At 36.8% G+C, this 17,008-nt stretch overlaps 1 protein-coding gene across 1 annotated transcript; it reads right to left on the reverse strand.

Annotated features, from left to right (window-relative positions):
- Window positions 1–964: 964 nt before the first annotated feature.
- On the reverse strand, window positions 965–14,681 carry LOC107825555 (uncharacterized). The gene is made up of 4 exons (XM_016652425.2): window positions 13,901–14,681; window positions 10,817–11,693; window positions 2,607–3,163; window positions 965–1,907 (listed from the first exon to the last, which is right to left on the reverse strand). The coding sequence occupies exons 1-4, from the start codon at window positions 14,400–14,402 to the stop codon at window positions 1,039–1,041; spliced, it is 2,805 nt and encodes a 934-aa protein (XP_016507911.2). The 5' UTR covers window positions 14,403–14,681; the 3' UTR covers window positions 965–1,038.
- Window positions 14,682–17,008: the final 2,327 nt, after the last annotated feature.

Raw genomic sequence — 17,008 nt, forward strand, 5'->3', positions numbered from 1 at the left:
ACCTCAGTTGTGATTCTTGATCATATGAGGTGGTACCTCGGTTTGATTTCATTATACACGAAGAGGTACCTCATTGTGATTCTTGCTGTTAATTTCATGTGGAAAAGAGTTTTTGGTGGAAATATTTGTTGTTGTTTCATTCTTATTTGTTGTAGAAGCTGTTGTCCGTGTATGACCACTTCGGTTTCTTCAGTTGTTTCTTTTACGTGTTCCTATGTTTAGATTATGGTATTTGTTCAGGTTATTATCTTGTTTTATATCAGTCGTTTCTTTCTTTCTAACATTTATCCTTAATACATTTCATACTGTTTACTTATATTCTAATAGGTGTCTTGACCTGGCCTCATCACTATTCTACTGAGGTTAGGCTCGCTATTTACTGGGTACTGTTGTAGTGTACTCATACTACATTTTTGCACATTTTTGTGCAGATCCAAGTATGTTTGCTCGTGCCGGTCGTTAGAGATCTCCTGCTAGCTGCTTTTATCAGAGACTTCAAGGTATGCCTGCTCGGTATCCGCACGCCTCTGAGTCACCTTCCCTTATTCTCATATACTGTTGTATTTACTTTCGGACAGTGATGTAGTAGTTATTCTAGTTATACTTTGTAGAGCTTATGACCGGTTTTGGAGGAGCGTTCTTTTGTGATTATGTTTTGTATCAGAAGATTTTATCAGTTATTCGATTTTTTTCAGTTATGACGTGATTATGTTTTGATAATTGTTCTGTCAAATTATTACTATTTGTTAGACTTACCTAGTCGTAGATATTATGTGCCATCACGACATCCTACAGAGGGAATTTGGGGTCGTGATACTATAACTGATTCAAAGAACTCGATACCAACCTAGGATTATATCTAATTCAAATAACTCGATTTGGCCTTTATATCTTTATTCGAATAGGTCATCAAAATTTCTTTTTTTTAAAAAAAAAAAAAATTGCCAACTTGCGGCAAGAAACATTGACCAAGTATGACTCTTATTTTTCAGATCACTTGCTAAATTCTAGCTATCCAAACTCAAGTTAAATGTGGACTCATGCTTTGCCACCTCCGTGAAAACTATATATATCTTGGATCAAGCGGTCTAAACTGCGAGTTGATGATCCACCTTCACCAACACTTGCTCTTGCAAATTTTGCCATGTCATTTGCCCTCTCCAAGAACTCATTTCTCCTCGCTTCCATCAAATCCCTCACCATTTTCTCGATTATGACTCTATCACAAGTATCTTTCAAGTCCAACCCCAATTTCCATACCTCCCCAACAAATCTGCTATTGACTTGTTGGTCAGCCAATTGAGGCCAACATATCATTGGCACTGCCTCGTATACGCTCTCCAAAGTCGAATTCCAGCCCTTATGAGTTAAAAATCCTCCAATTGTCGGGTGTGCTAACACCTCTTCTTGAGGAGCCCAACTTACAATATAACCATTTTTGGTCAGACCCTCCCTCAGTTCAACATCCATGTGAGCTAATTCATCATCTTTATCCTTGATAACATCATGCCTAATAACCCACAAAAATTGCTGACCACTATTGACAAGGCCGTGCCAGAACTCTGTCAACTCATGTTTTGTCAATGTAATCACACTTCCAAAGCTTACATAAAGTACTGACCTCGATGGTTGCTCGTCGAGCCATTTTAAGCAACTCCTGTCTTCTTCCCATAATCCGCTGGAAGATATGGATTCTGATTTGTTCTTCAAGTGTGCATGGAGCGGACCAATGGTGTAAACATTTGGGATATCAACACAAATTTGGTCCAGTATTGGTCCTTCGAGTCCCTCGAACGTGTTGAATATAAGCCCTTTGGTTCGAAGGGTGCTTAGAGTTACGCTCATGACATATTTGAAAGCTCCTTCTCCCAAAGTATCCACGCGGCAAAAACTCGGAATCACGTCGTCTTAGAAAGCTCTCCATCCCCTTCACATTCGCAATTGAGGTCGTGTCCTGTCATAAAGTTGTTGGCCAATTAATATAACTCCCAAATAAGAAAATTTAATAAAAGAAAAAAAATGAAAAAAATCATCTATGTGGTCCTACTGGGTAACATGCAGTTTTTCACATGTGTTCCTTTGGGTAACATGGTCATTTGAGTTTTTCACAAAACGTTGTAATAAAGGCCGATAAATGTCAAGATTTTACTGGAAATCTCTCTGCCATCACAAGATAGGATAATATTTGCATTCACACTACGCTACCATTTCTAGAGTATACTGGGTTTAATTTGTTCCCGTTGTTGTTGGTGTAAGGCCGATAAATACAAGAATATAATACTCCTAGATAACAAGTTCAATAAACTAAAACTTGTTGCTTTCCCTAGAATTGGGTAACATGGTCATTTGAGTTTTTCACAAATTGATGTAATAAAGGCCGATAAATGCCGAGGTTTTATTGGAAACCTCTCCGCCATCACAAGGTAAGATAATGTTTGCGCACACCCTACCCTCCCTAGATTATACTGAGTATCTTCTTGTTATTGTTAATGTGAGGCCGATAAATACAATAATAATGCTCCTAGATAGCAAGTTCAATAAACTAAAACTTGTTGTCTTCCCTAGCTAGAATTGGGTCAAATAAGTTTAAAGTGAAAAATGCTCACCAGAGAAGGGAAGCTCGCCGGCATGGATTAATTGAGGGATGCAATAATAAGCCCAAAAAGAGGAAGAGCTGGAAGTACGAAAATGAAAGGTAGGAATCCCACAATCTTCAGCCACTTCAAGTGCTATACTTAAAATTCCATCAGATATAAGACAAGTCACTGGTGGTACCTGCCCTATAACTTCATCACTAGTGCCTAATTCGCAATTTCCAAAAGAAACAATCAATTCTTTGAGAAGTGGTTTGGCAGTGGTCCTCAAGGACTTCAAAACAGCCATAATATCATCAGAAGTATGTGGAAGTCCATCGCCGAGGCCTAAGTTAATGGTTTTGAATCTGAAGCCTGGGAAACGGCCAAAACGGGACTTAAGGTCGGTACAACGTAAAAGTCGATTATGAATAGAAAGAGCGTTGATGAAAGTAACATGGATGTCGGACAAGCTAAGAAGCTCGGCCAGATTGAGCATTGGATGGACATGGCCCAGTGCTGGAAACGGGAAGATGACCACATGAGGTGGTTGCCTTGCTCCTTGCTCCATCGTAATTTCTCCAATTCTACTGTGACTTTTCAGCTCCTATTACACTTGGAAACTATTTGTGGTGAAACTTTGGTTGCAAATGTCTCTATATGAGGAGGCGGGCATTCATGTTTATCTAATACTCCTACTAGACAAGTCCAAATTTGCTCACCTAAGCAGGGGCGTAATAGAAGATGCTTTTTACTGCTAGGATACAAATACAATGGATCAATAGAACAAATACGTACTTTTTCTATTATTTATGTATACAAACTTTTAAATGGCCTGAAAACTAAACTGGAAAAGACTACGGACAACCAAACATGAATATTTATTTATTTATTTATTTATTTTTGCGGAGGCTCTAAAAAAAACTTGACTGCCTTTCCCCAATTTAATTTGTCTTATGCTTAGCGGGTAGATCGATTTTAAGGTTCACTATAAATATTATTTTAGTTAGGATTTATACACTCACATGTAAATTTTTTTTAAAAAAACATTTTGTGAAGTTTTTACAGCATATTATTTATGTCTTTTATCAGATTTCTAATTATTGTTTATCAGAAATTTACTTGTAACTATGTCCTTTCGATAATGTATAGCTCTACGCCTCCAATTCCATTGAGCCACCTCTATTATTTTTTCTTTCTCTATGTTTCATGAGCTGTTTACTTTTTTCCCAAATCATGTGTAGATTTTGAGGAGAAGAAAATGCTTCTTGTACGTATATTTCTTACATCCCTAAGCAAAGGTAAATATACTAGGTCCTATGACTATTTTAGAAAGAAAAATAAATTACAATCAATTAGAATAAAATAAAATTTCACTCCCCCTCAAGTTGGTGCAAAGATGTCACACATACCCAGCTTGCAAACCAGTGTATGAAAAGTCCGTTTGTTGAGACCTTTGGTAAACATATCATCAAACTATTTTTCTGATGGTACATGAAACAGACTCAAGACACCAGTTGTAATTTTTTCTTTGATTAATTGTCGATCTATTTTCAAATGCTTTATCCGGTCATGCTGGACTGAATTATGAGCTATACTGATGACAACCTTATTGTCACAGTACAAGAAAAGTTTTTCTTTTTCAGACAGTCTCAATTCCTTTACTATCTGTTGTAACTAAAGCAGTTCGCAAACACCCTGGGCCATAGTTCTATATTCTGTCTTTGCACTTGATCTAACAAGTACACTTTGCTTCTTGCTTCTCTAAGTAACCAATTTTCCTCTTACGAGCGTAACCAGATGTACATCTTCTGTCATCCAGAGATCCAGCCCAATCCGCATCTATAAAGGCTTCTTTTTGGAGGTGACCATGTTTGGAGAAAAGTAGACCTTTCCTTGGAGCATACTTCAGATACCGCAAAATGTGAAAGACAACTTGCGTTTGAGGATCTCGGGGATCATGCATGAACTGACTCATCAGGCTAACTGAATAGGCTATGTCTGGTCTAGTTTGGAAGAGATAAATGAGTCTTCCAACCACCTCTGATATCTCTCCTTATCAACTGACTTTATAACTCCGCTTTGTGAATTGATTGCTTTCCACGGGCAATTCTGGGGATCTGCAACCTGTCATACCAGTTTCTTTCAAAAGATCCACAATATACTTCACCTAAGAAATAAAGATTATTCTTTTTGATCTAGCAACCTCAATACCTAAGGGACTGCAATTTTCCTAAATCTTTGATCTCAAATTCCTGTACCAACAACTTATTTAATCAAGACATCTCCTCTTTGTCATCTCATGTCATTACTATGTCATCAACATAAACTATGAGAAAAGTTAGTTTACCCATATGATGTCTTATGAAAAGGGAGTGATCAACATTACTTTGTTGGAAACCAAAGGAGATCAACATTATTTTCTAGCGTGGACAAAGCAAACACACCTAAACAGTATATTCATTCTTACCCTTTAAAGCTTACATAGGACTTTGAAAATTAAGGTTTTAAGTTGTATTCTGTTGATAAGATAGGCAGCCACTAAAATAGCATCCCCTCAATAAGGTTTTGGTAGATGCATAGTGAACATAAGAGATCTTGCTACTTCTAACAAATTCATGTTTTTTCTTTCAACGATTCTATTTTGTGCACTAGTATAAGGACAACTAGCTTGATGGACTATCCCATTAGACTCCAAATAAGCACCATTATTCATATATTCATTGCTATTGTTAGTTCTCAAGATTTTTATTTCGGCATCAAACTGAATATAAGTCATCTTATGAAATGACTAAAAACTAGAAAAAACTTCAATTTTGAAATTTAACAAATATACATAGGTCATCTTTGTACAACAACAATGAAAGTAACAAACCGCGTACTACCAAATAAAGAAACAGTTTGGGTAGGACCCATAGATAAGAATGAATAGTTATAAACGGAGTTGTGCTTCTATTATCACTCACGGGATAGGAGTTTCTAGTATTATTGACATATTCATACGCATCACAGAATAAAGATTCAAATTGAGTCCTTGAAAATAAATCGGGATATAACCTTTTTCAAAACAAAGAATGATGGGTGTCCTAACCGTCTATGCCGTTGTTTTATTTCATGGTTGACATCCTTACTTTTCCCAAAAAAGGCATGACCAAAGTTTTGAATTCCATCTACTACATACAAGTCATCATGTAATCTACCACTGTCAATCTTTTTCCCTGTTTGAAGATCCTGAAAATATAATGATCGAGAAAAAGCTTAATTTTATAGTTTAAATTATTGGTGATGGAACTAACAGATAAAAGATTGACAGGGAACTCAGGGACATGGAGCACAAATGATAGTTTAATATTAGGAGTACAAACGACAGAACTTGTTCCAAAGATAGGTATTAAAGAACTAATGGCTATTTTAACATTATCTCCTCTGAGAGAGGGGAATAGTTTTGAATGCCTCTAGAAGAGCGTGTCATGTGTCTAATTGCACTAGAATCAATAATCCAAGAATTAAAGTGAGTGACGAAGGCAATAACTGCTTGCACATAATTAAATGTTGCAACATTAGCGGAGTCAAGTTTGGCTAGGAGACGAAGGAAAAGCTGAATTTCATCCGAAGACAAGATTTCTCTAGAAAGCGTCTCCTTAAATGTCTTCATACCTTTTGCGAATCGGAAGAAAATCTAAAGAAAAATGCTCAAAATAATCTGCCTCTCCGAAAATCAAATCTGTCTCGATGAAAGCAGAAGGAGTTTGTGTTGCGGACAGCCACCAAGAGAGAGAAAACTCGATCTCTTTGATAAAAATAAAATCCTAGTGCTGCGGGGGAGATAGCTCACCTAAAAAAGACAGCAGTGACTCTAATACCATGCAGATTTTGAGAAGAAGAAAATGCTTGTTGTATTTCTATGTATTTCTTGAATCCTTAAGTAAATATATTTATATATTAGGTCCTATGACTATTTTAGGAAGGAAAATAAATTACAATTAATTTATAATCAATTACAATCAATCAGAATAAAATTAAATCTCAACCAGAATAAAATATTTCCTAATAATTAAGCCAATCAACACTGAGCTATTAATTATTTTTATGCCAGAAATCAGGAAATATTAAAATTGTCAAGGCCATGATAAAAGCATCTATAATGTAACCAAATTTTTGGGTATGTTTCGCATGTACTTCTGTTCCAACTGGGCATGTTTCTCCCCCGCAGCAGCAAGCTCTTCAAATTTAGAGTTCAAGGCTACCTCTAAGTTAGTCACCCTTTCAGCGGAGGCAGCCTCACATTCGGTTGCAGAAAGAACAACGTCATAGATTTCAGCCCATTTGGCCTTGGCCTCGTCAAATTTAACCCTCAATGGGCCAATTTCTTGGCTAAAGGTTACCACCTCTCGCTTTGTTTTACTGCAAACGAGCCTCCAATACAACAAATTCTACAGCTTTGGCTTCCAACTCCAAGAGGCGAATAATTACCACTTCAGCCCATTTGGCCCTAGCCTCATCCCATTCCACCACAAGTTGATCCCCCTTGGAAGTAAGTTCTTCCTTCTCACGAATGAACCTTTGAAGGCCCTCAGAAGCAAGAAAGTTGGCCTACCAAGCGAGAAGGGTAAAGATTAGGATATTTTCTTATCAAGAATAGAAGAAATCTAAGGAAGAAAGGAACGTACTGCTACAGTGTTGTGCATACGTTGTTCAACAGACACTCTCCTGAGAGTTCCCGAACCTTTTTCCAATTTTTCTCTGAAGTCAAAGGCTTCAGATAATTAGAGAGCTCCACCGGCAGGGAAAGCAAGTTGCACTCGGTAGAGACTGAAAGGGTGACATTCCTCCTCCTTTGTGGATCTTCAGAAGGGACATCATAATTTCGCCCCAAATTCCCATGAAATGAGAATGAGGAAGAGGAATACCTTCTTCGTGGTCAGGTGTGGCTAGCGGAGATAACGTAGCAATTGCTGGTGGAAGAATGGATGAAGATGAAAGTGATGTGGAGTTGCTGGTTTTGGTGAAGATGGAGATGAAGCTGGTGGAGTTAAAGAGTGTGAAGCAGCTGCATCGAGTGTATCGATGGTTGTTGAATGCTCGTCAACCAAAGACAATAGGGATCATGTACTTAGCCTCACAGTACCGGGAAAAGCAATGGGGGCCTGATAGCGGGAGTTGGCATTTTCCACTAAATCAAACTCCCCCAAAGCGGCGAGGCGTCATCCTTAGTTAGTGTAACTAACTCAACAGATTGATCATTCTGTTAAGTTGATGATGAACATCACCTTCTGTGTAGGACAGCTCCATCATCACTAGCTTCTTCATCATCGTCAATCATCACGGTGCCCGACCGGCCCGGGAGGTGGGCTAGTGATCACAACTTCCGGAGATGACTCAAGGGCAATAGTTTTCACCCTCTTATTCTTTTCCCCGGCCATAGAAGAACGCCTTCTTTTTGGTTGCTTGCTCTCTGGGCGGGGATTCCGTGGTAAAACATTTGTGCCCGAAGCAGGCCCAGAGACACCTGTTCAAGTTAGAGTTTCCTGAAGCAGCCTCGCCACATCAGCAGGATCAGCCAAGACGTCCTTCTCGGGGACAACAACAGAGCCTGCAGTTAGACCTAATTTCGTAGTCAGAAGTGTTCAACCAAGTTCTTCAAATAAAAAAATGGAAGCAAGATAAGTTTAAATTACCATGATTTTTGGCATTCCACCCGTATTTAAGGGCCAATTATTTCTACAAATGAGTTTCGAGCATCATAACATCCAAGATCTTCTGAACCCACCAATATAAATCGCCCACCACCGGTGAGATCCATCGAGTTGCTGAAATATGCGAAGGGTGAAGAGTCAATACGACAATAGAGGAATATTTAGTAAAAGGGAATATTAAATAAAAATCTTACAAGTGCGGTTCCAAGCAGCCGAAAAGGATGAAGCCATTGTCGGAATGATATTATTGGTGGTGACTATAACGAACCGTTCCATCGACCCACTTCATTATCATCATCAATGCTAGTCAACAAAGCATGGTGGCCATGTTTGTAGAGGTTTATCGTTCTCCCACGGAAAATTTTAGGAGAGTATAGATTTATCATACGAGCTAAGGTTAGCTCTTCTCCAGTCTCCTGGCACAAATGTCGAAGGTAGGTGACCGTTCCACACAGAAGGACTTACTTGTGCCAAATACACTTGGTGTGGAGGAAAAACTCCGCAATCACAGAATCTATATCTCCACTTAAAGGAAATGCACCCAAAGTAAATGGATACATGTAAAATCGTCCTTGAGATGGGTCACTCGCTTCGATAGATCAGGAGCAATAATAACCAATTCATGGCAGAGACAATCTTCCTTCACATTAGGAATACTGGAAGGACGAATGAAAGAAGGGTACCTACTAACAGCCTATGTACGAGGGTTAGCAGTAAGAAATTTTTCTTCGAAGTCTTTTGTTGTATTAAGACTTCTAGGGATGATGGAACCCACTGTTGGAGGAGTAGAGTCTTCGGCTTTGCTCTTGTTCTTTGAAGCAATGGAACGCTTTGAAGAAGAAGCCATTGAATGAAAGAAAGAAAAAGTTTTTTGTTCGAAGAGAGTTAGAGAGAAGATGGAAAACTAAGGTGCAAATCAAAAGCTTAGAAATTATAAAGTGCAAGGGAAAAAGGGATGATGCGTATATGTAAAATTTTGGGTGCTAAATTCATGGCCATGATTACCTCGATAATCAGCAAAAGCCATGCTGAATCGTAGGATGACGCGTGTTCGGGGCATTAATTACGGAGAGACGTACGTCTAATCAACCGTCAGAAGCCTTTAGAAGGGGTTGTAGTAATTTCTGCCAAAAGAATATTTCTATCAACTTCCTGCTAATGCAAAGTTATGTCGCCGAAAAGCAGGGGGACTATCTGTATAAGGTAAAATATGATACCACACGCAGTCATCTAAAGGAAGGGTGGAACCCAAGACGAGGATGGCCAAAGACCGAACATAACTATTTCGCTTGTCACCAGAAGGGATAACGTTCATAAAGATGTGTTAAATGCCCTGCGCCCGGTAGCATTTAATAAGGAATATTCTGTGCCATTAAGAGCGACGGCCCGTTACAAGAAATTTGGCATTTATGTTCGCTGTTATATATTCATTAATGACCCTCATAATTGGCATTAAAAGAGCGCACGATCCTAGGACCTCCTTCCCTAGAACAACTATAAATAGTGAGCTTAGTTATCATTGTAGAGGACACGAATTTTCTAGCAAACTTACACTATTCTATACAAAGATTAGTACAATTTTACTTTCTCGCTTTTTGATTTCATCATTGCTGTGCCAGGATATCTTGTTTCCGAAACTGTCATCTCTGTTGTTTCATCTACATTTTAAGGCTAAGTTTTGCATAATTCTTCACTTATTTCATCATTTTCAGGATTAAGTTAGTTCACTTGTCTAGAAACCACACATAAATTCAACATTACTGTTTTACGAGTAAACAAAAGGGATGGGAAAATAACTGATATTCTTTATTCAATTTCTAATATAAAGAGATACTCATTTAAAACTTATTTGCATATAATTGATAAATTGTATATGACCATGTAATTAAGTTAAAACTTAATTAGAGATGGTAATAAAATTTCATATATAGTATAGGAAAGTAAAAATCTCTAAGATGCAAAAGGAGTGAGTAGTAAAAAGTGGGCTTTAGAATTAGGCAGCATACTCAGTCCAATTCCCAAAGTTCGTCGTCTAAATGAAATGGGCAAAACTAATCAGCTCACACGCTATTCCGCTAGATCACTCCGTACCGGTTTGAATATACCTACCGTCTGTTTGTTATATACTCAGTTTTGTTCCAATTTATATCATTTTTTTTATTAGACTATTTCAAAAAAAATATTTATATCTATATTTAGAAACAATTAAACTTTAAATTTTTTATTTATTTATTTATTTATTTTAGCGGTAATAAATTTTTTTTGTATCTGTACAAAATATTTTTTTCCTTAATCTCTTGCTGTATCAACCTATCTTCTGCTTGTTATATGTGATCAATGGTGGCTTAACTTCTACATAACGATCAAAACAACTTGCTCAACTCTATTCTTTTTGTTGGACATTGGAATATTTATATCAATTGCATTTGTGTACAAAATAATGATTGTTAAGCTGTACCCTTTTATCCAATGCAATTAGATTTTATATCCTTCCCTCTTCTGCCTAAGTTTTTAATGTCATCGACGAGACATTCAAGAGCATTGTACGATGAACCTCCCTCTCCAACACTTTCTTTTGCCAAATTAGATAATTTCTCAGCTGATTTCTTAAACTCATCCCTATTTGTTACCATCAGATCTTTGACCATCTTCTCTATAATGTATCTATCACATATGTCCTTCATGTCCACCCCAATTTTCCACACCTCACTCACAAATCTACTAGTGACTCGTTGGTCCACGTAAACAGCCCAACAGATCATGGGCTTTCCTTGAACAATACTTTCCATAGTCGAGTTCCATCCACTGTGAGTTAAAAACCCACCAATAGCAGAGTGGGCCAACACCTCTTCTTGTGGAGCCCAACTCACTATATAGGCTCTTTCTTTGCATCCCTCGGCAAGCTCCTTCGCAAATTGGTGGTTCCATTCTTCTCCCCTTAACAAGTTGGACCTGATGACCCACAAAAATCTGATTCCACTATTTACTAAACCATGCCAAAACTCCAAGATTTCTTCCTTTGACAAAGTTGCCATACTTCCAAAACTTACATAGATTACTGATTCGATTGGCTGTGCATCGAGCCATTGAATTGAACTGTGGTCTTCTTCCCACAAACTATTTGAAGAGGCTGATATTGGCATCCTTTTTTCAGCAAGTTTAGTCTTGAGATGCAAATGTAGTGGCCCAATAGCATAAGTTTGTGGACAATGAGAGCGAATGAGGGAGAGTAATGGCCCGTCTAAATCTTCAAATGTGTTTAATATGAGTCCATTGGATTGAGGGATACTCTCCACTTCTTTGAGTGCGATTTGGCAATAGGGATCGGTTGCATAATCGATTAGACGATAGAATGGAAAATCACGACGGCGTAGAAGACCTTGCATGCCAGCTACATTTTCGAACAATACGTCCAAATCATTTCCTTAGCAAGAAAGATAAATTTTTGGCTTGTTAGTTGAGTTAGATGTTGCCATAAATCACAAGAGAATTTAAAATACGCGTTCATCAAAAGATAAATAAAGTGAAGGTATTTCGTCTTTTACGTACATATTTTCTACTACTTGGAAGAAACTATTGGTACTAGCAGAATCCTAGCGTTTTCATATGGAATTCCTGGCAGTAGAACGTACAGAATAGGCAGAGGACTGAAGAGAAAACTCGATCAATAAAATCATAAAGGTTTGACCTTATCTATTCTTGAGTACTACATACTATACAGTAGTACTAATATTTAACTTCGACCGAGAAAGATAATCTTAAAACTTTCTAGAAATTATTAATAAAAATAATATGCGACGCATAGTAATTAACGTGTTTATGCTGGCACGAAGATATAATTTATTTTAATTATATCACATAAGCATTAACCAACCAGATATTCGTTTTAGTCACACGTAGCATTTTCTTATATTCTCCACTCTCCAGTGATTGGAGTAGTTAACATGATATATTATTCTTGTTCGTCTTTTCTCAAGCTTTGGTCAACTGTTTACTGTTGTTGCGCCCCTCCTGAAGAAAATAGCACAAAACAGAAATCTTGAACACACAAGTAGATACTTCCTCTGATTCCACTTTACTCCTTATAATTGGAAGTAGGGTGTTCATAAAAACCAGAAAAACCGAATCAAACCGAAAACCAAATCAAATCGACCAAAAAAATCGATACTTTTTGGATCAAATTTGGTTTGGTTTTGAATTTTAAAAATCGATCAAATTTGGTTTGGTTTTGGTTTTAACCAGAAAAAACCCGAACCAAACCGACTATAGGAGTAACTATTTCAAATTTATTATTACACCTATATATATGTATATTGTTATACAAAATTTCAAAAAATTTATGGTAAATGTTAATAGTTTACACTTTTAATATAGTTCTTTACCTTTACATTCTAGTTTGATTGGTAGTTTTCTTTTGTTTAGTGTAAGAATCCATTTCGTGTTAAAAATAACATATTTTAATTGAGTCCTTAAATTATTCATCACTATTTGATTCAATTATCATCAATATATTTTGGTAAATAATAGATTTTCAAAGGGCAATTGATTTGATAGTGTTACATTGAAAATGTGGTCGCCGGAATATGTGTTTGGTAGTGTATGTCTTATATTTAAGAAAAAACGGACAAATAACCGAAAAAATCGACATAAACCGTATCGAGAAAAATCGACTTAATTGGTTTGGTTTGGTTCTAATATTTGAAAAACCGACTTACTTGGTTTGATTTCTTTTTAGGGAAAAACCGATCCAAACCGAACCATGAACACCCCTAATTGGAAGAGTCAAATAACTTTATTTCACAATGAATTTTTCTAATATTTAAATTATTAGATATTGTAACGTATACTAATACTTTGTAGGATACTTTTTAAATACTTAGAATAAATTATTCCAAAATACTTAAAAAATTTACGCCTGAATTCATATAAAAGGTTGAATAGACACCTAAAATTATCACGGTTGTTTATTGAGACGTCTCAACTAGTCTCTTTTCCGATTGAACACATGTAATAGGCCAAAATTGTACCAATCGTACACATTTCGCAATGGCTTGGAAATACCTCAAGCACTTGTGATGTGTCTATAAACGCTCCTTACGTGGAATAATTAGTCAATTAAATTGTTAATTACATGTGGAACATGTAATTTTCACACCTCTCGGACAACTTTTCACATTTCTTAACATTTAAGGTTCATCTTTCCTACTAAAGTGATTTAATTGGCTAATTATTTCACGTAAGAAGCGCTTGCGGATACGAGCTTGAAATATTCTAAACCAGTACAAAATGTGTTTGATTGATATACTTTGGGCCCAGTACAAGTGTTCAATGTAACAAGGCCTAGTTAAGATATCTAAATTTCAGCCAAAAATTAAGTACTTTTGATCAACATAGAAATAAACATGAAGGAGTGCGAAACAGTGTTATGCTAAAATAAAAATGTAATCAACTCAACTTCTATCAGTATTTATGTTTCTTTTATATATATTCGCACGTAAAGTGTATTCAACTCAATATTTATCAGGGGCAAGTGGATAAATAATGGAAGTCAAAGAATACCACTTGTGGATGTATCGTTTACTTTAAACAATTTTATATAAAAAGAAAACGAAAAAAAAGAAAGAAAAGTACCTTTGAAAGGAACCTCTCCGGCTTGAATGAGTTTTGGAATACAGAGATAAACCCAGAGGCAACAAGGACTAATAGTGTCGAAAGGGATAACTGGAACTCCAATCTCATTACCAACATCCACTGCATAATAGAACAACCCATCAGGTATAACACACGTCACCGGCGGCTCGGTAACTCCATCACTACTACTGAGCAATATTTCTCTGAGGAAAGGCTCCGCCACGGCTTGCAAAGAGCTAATAAGTTCTCCAAACTGTACCGACGATCGGGGATTTTCAACCGGTAGGCCGTCGGAAATGGTCCGGAAACGGAACCGGGGATATTGCCGGAATCTTGATTCGACGTTGGTGTGTTGGAGGAGAAGTTTCTGATTGTGATTGGTGTTGAGGAAAGTGACCTGCAAACCTGCGAGACAGAAGAGTTCGGCAAGTTGAAGCATAGAGTTGATAGGGCTTTGTATTGGAAGAGGGAAGAGGAGCACGTGAGGAGAGGGATGGTCCATTGATGAACAGTTCTGAGTTGTCTCTCTGCTCCTTGTGGGGAATGGGAGATAAGATTGAGAGATGTATATTGATAGCTACTACTCTTTGCTTATAATAAGCTTTGGCTGGGTTAAGATTTTACGAATGACGACACAAAGATTTGTCAAAGATACGGCGCCTAGGATTTGTTCCTTTAATAAATGGACCTGCTGCACCTTTACCTTGTTTGTGGTTCAATTCAATAATGACATTTCTGTTATAAAATAAAAGTAATGCAGTAAAATTTAAATAAGAAGAGATAGAAAAAAGGGAGAAGTGTTTTCTTCTTTCACTTTGATATATTTTTCCATTGTAATTATATGGCCTTTTATATGCATAAAAAGTAAAGATGATGGACATAAAGTAGGAAATTTAATCTTTAAGTTATTCACAACATAGACATCCAATGTAGCATCCAATGTAGTATCTAAAGTAGTATCCAATGTACAAACTATTCATAACACTCCCCCTTGGATGTCCATGTAAGATAATGTGCCTCATTAAAAACTTACAAAACAATATTAGGATGTACATAGTTATTTATAATATGCATTGCTTGCTGCCTCATTAAAAACCTTACCAGGAAAACCCAGTAGGACAAAACCTTGGTTAATGAAAAGAGTGCAGCGTGTAGTTACTCCCCCTGATGAAAAATCACTTAATGTCTCGAAGACGACGCATTCAAATCTTATATATCAGCTTTTCAAATATTGAGGTTGGTAACGCCTTAGTGAACAGATCAACCAAATTATCACTTGAACGAACTTGTTGTACATCTATTTCACCATTCTTCTGAAGATCATGAGTGAAAAAGAATTTCGATGAAATGTGTTTTGTTCTATCTCCTTTGATATATCCTCCTTTCAATTGAGCTATGCATGCAGCATTGTCTTCATACAATATTATTGGAATATTCTCTTTCGAAGAAAGACCACATGTTTGTTAAATGTGTTGAGTTATAGATCTTAACCAAACGCATTCTCGACTTGCTTCCTGAATGGCTATTATCTCTGCATGATTTGAAGAAGTAGCAACCATAGTTTGTTTTGTCGAACGCCATGATATGGCTGTACCTCAACTTGTAAATAAATAGCCTGTCTGAGATCGACCTTTGTGTGGATCAGACAAATATCCTACATTTGCATAACCAATCAATGATGGCTTGGATTCATTTGAATAAAATAAACCCATATCAGTGGTCCCTTGGAGGTATCTAAATATATGTTTAATACCATTCCAGTGTCTTTGTGTTGGCGAAGTACTAAATCTTGCCAATAAGCTTACTGAGAAAGCTATATCTGGTCGGGAATTATTGGCAAGATACATTAATGCCCCAATTGCACTAAGATATGGTACTTCGGCACCAAGAAGCTCTTCATCATTTTCATGAGGTCGGAATGGATCTTTCTTTATATCAAGTGATCTCACAACCATCGGGGTACTCAATGGATGTGCTTTATCCATATAGAATCGCTTTAAAATCTTTTCGGTGTATGTTGATTGATGGACAAATATTTCATCTTTCATATACTCAATTTGTAGACCAAGACAAAATTTTGTCTTTTCAAGATTTTTCATTTCAAATTCTTTCTTCAAACAGTCTACTGTTTTTGGAAGCTCGCCAGGAGTTCCAATGATATTTAAATCATCAACATACACTGCGATTATAGCAAATTCAGATCCAGACCTTTTTATAAAAACATAAGGACAAATTGGATCATTCTTGTACCTTTCTTTCAACAGGTATTCACTCAGGCGATTGTACTACATACGACCTGATTGTTTCAATCCGTATAAAGATTTCTAAAGCTTTATTGAACAAGTTTCTCGAAAACTTTTATATGCTTCTGGCACTTTAAATCCCTCAGGTACTTTCATAAAAATTTCGTTGTCTAATGATCCATATAAATAGGCTGTAACAACATCCATTAGATGCATATCAAGTTTTTCTTGAACTGCCATATTTATGAGATACCTGAAGGTGATAGCATCCACTACAGGAGAATATGTCTCTATATAATCAATTCCAGGCCTTTGGGAAAATTCTTGTGCCACAAGTTGCGCTTTATATCTAGAGACTTCATTTTTATCATTTCGTTTTCGCACAAAAACCCATTTATACCCTACTGGCTTTATGCCTTCAGGTGTTCGAACTATGGGTCCGAAGACTTCACGTTATCCAAGTGAAGTTAACTCTGCCTGGATAGCGTTTTTCCATTTTGGCCAATCATTTCTCTGTCTACATTTATTGACAGATTTTGGTTCAAGATCCTCATCTTGTTGCATTATTTCAACAGCAACATTATAAGCAAAAATGTTATCGATAACAATATTATTTCGGTTCCATCTTTTCCCGGTTGAGACATAACTTATTGATATCTCTTTATTTTTATTATTTTCAGGTACCTGGACCTCTCCTAAGGTCTTATCATTTGTTATGTCTTGGGGCTCTTCTTGAGCCACTACCTCTGTGTTATGTTCACTTTGATCACTTGCTCCTTTTCTTCTTCGAGGATTTTTATCTTTAGAACCGATTGATCTACCACGTTTCAAGCATGGCTTAGACTCATTTGCTTTAATTAATTAT

The sequence above is a fragment of the Nicotiana tabacum genome, chromosome 6 (assembly GCF_000715075.1).
Source record: "Nicotiana tabacum cultivar K326 chromosome 6, ASM71507v2, whole genome shotgun sequence".
In the NCBI taxonomy this organism is placed as follows: Eukaryota; Viridiplantae; Streptophyta; class Magnoliopsida; order Solanales; family Solanaceae; genus Nicotiana; species Nicotiana tabacum.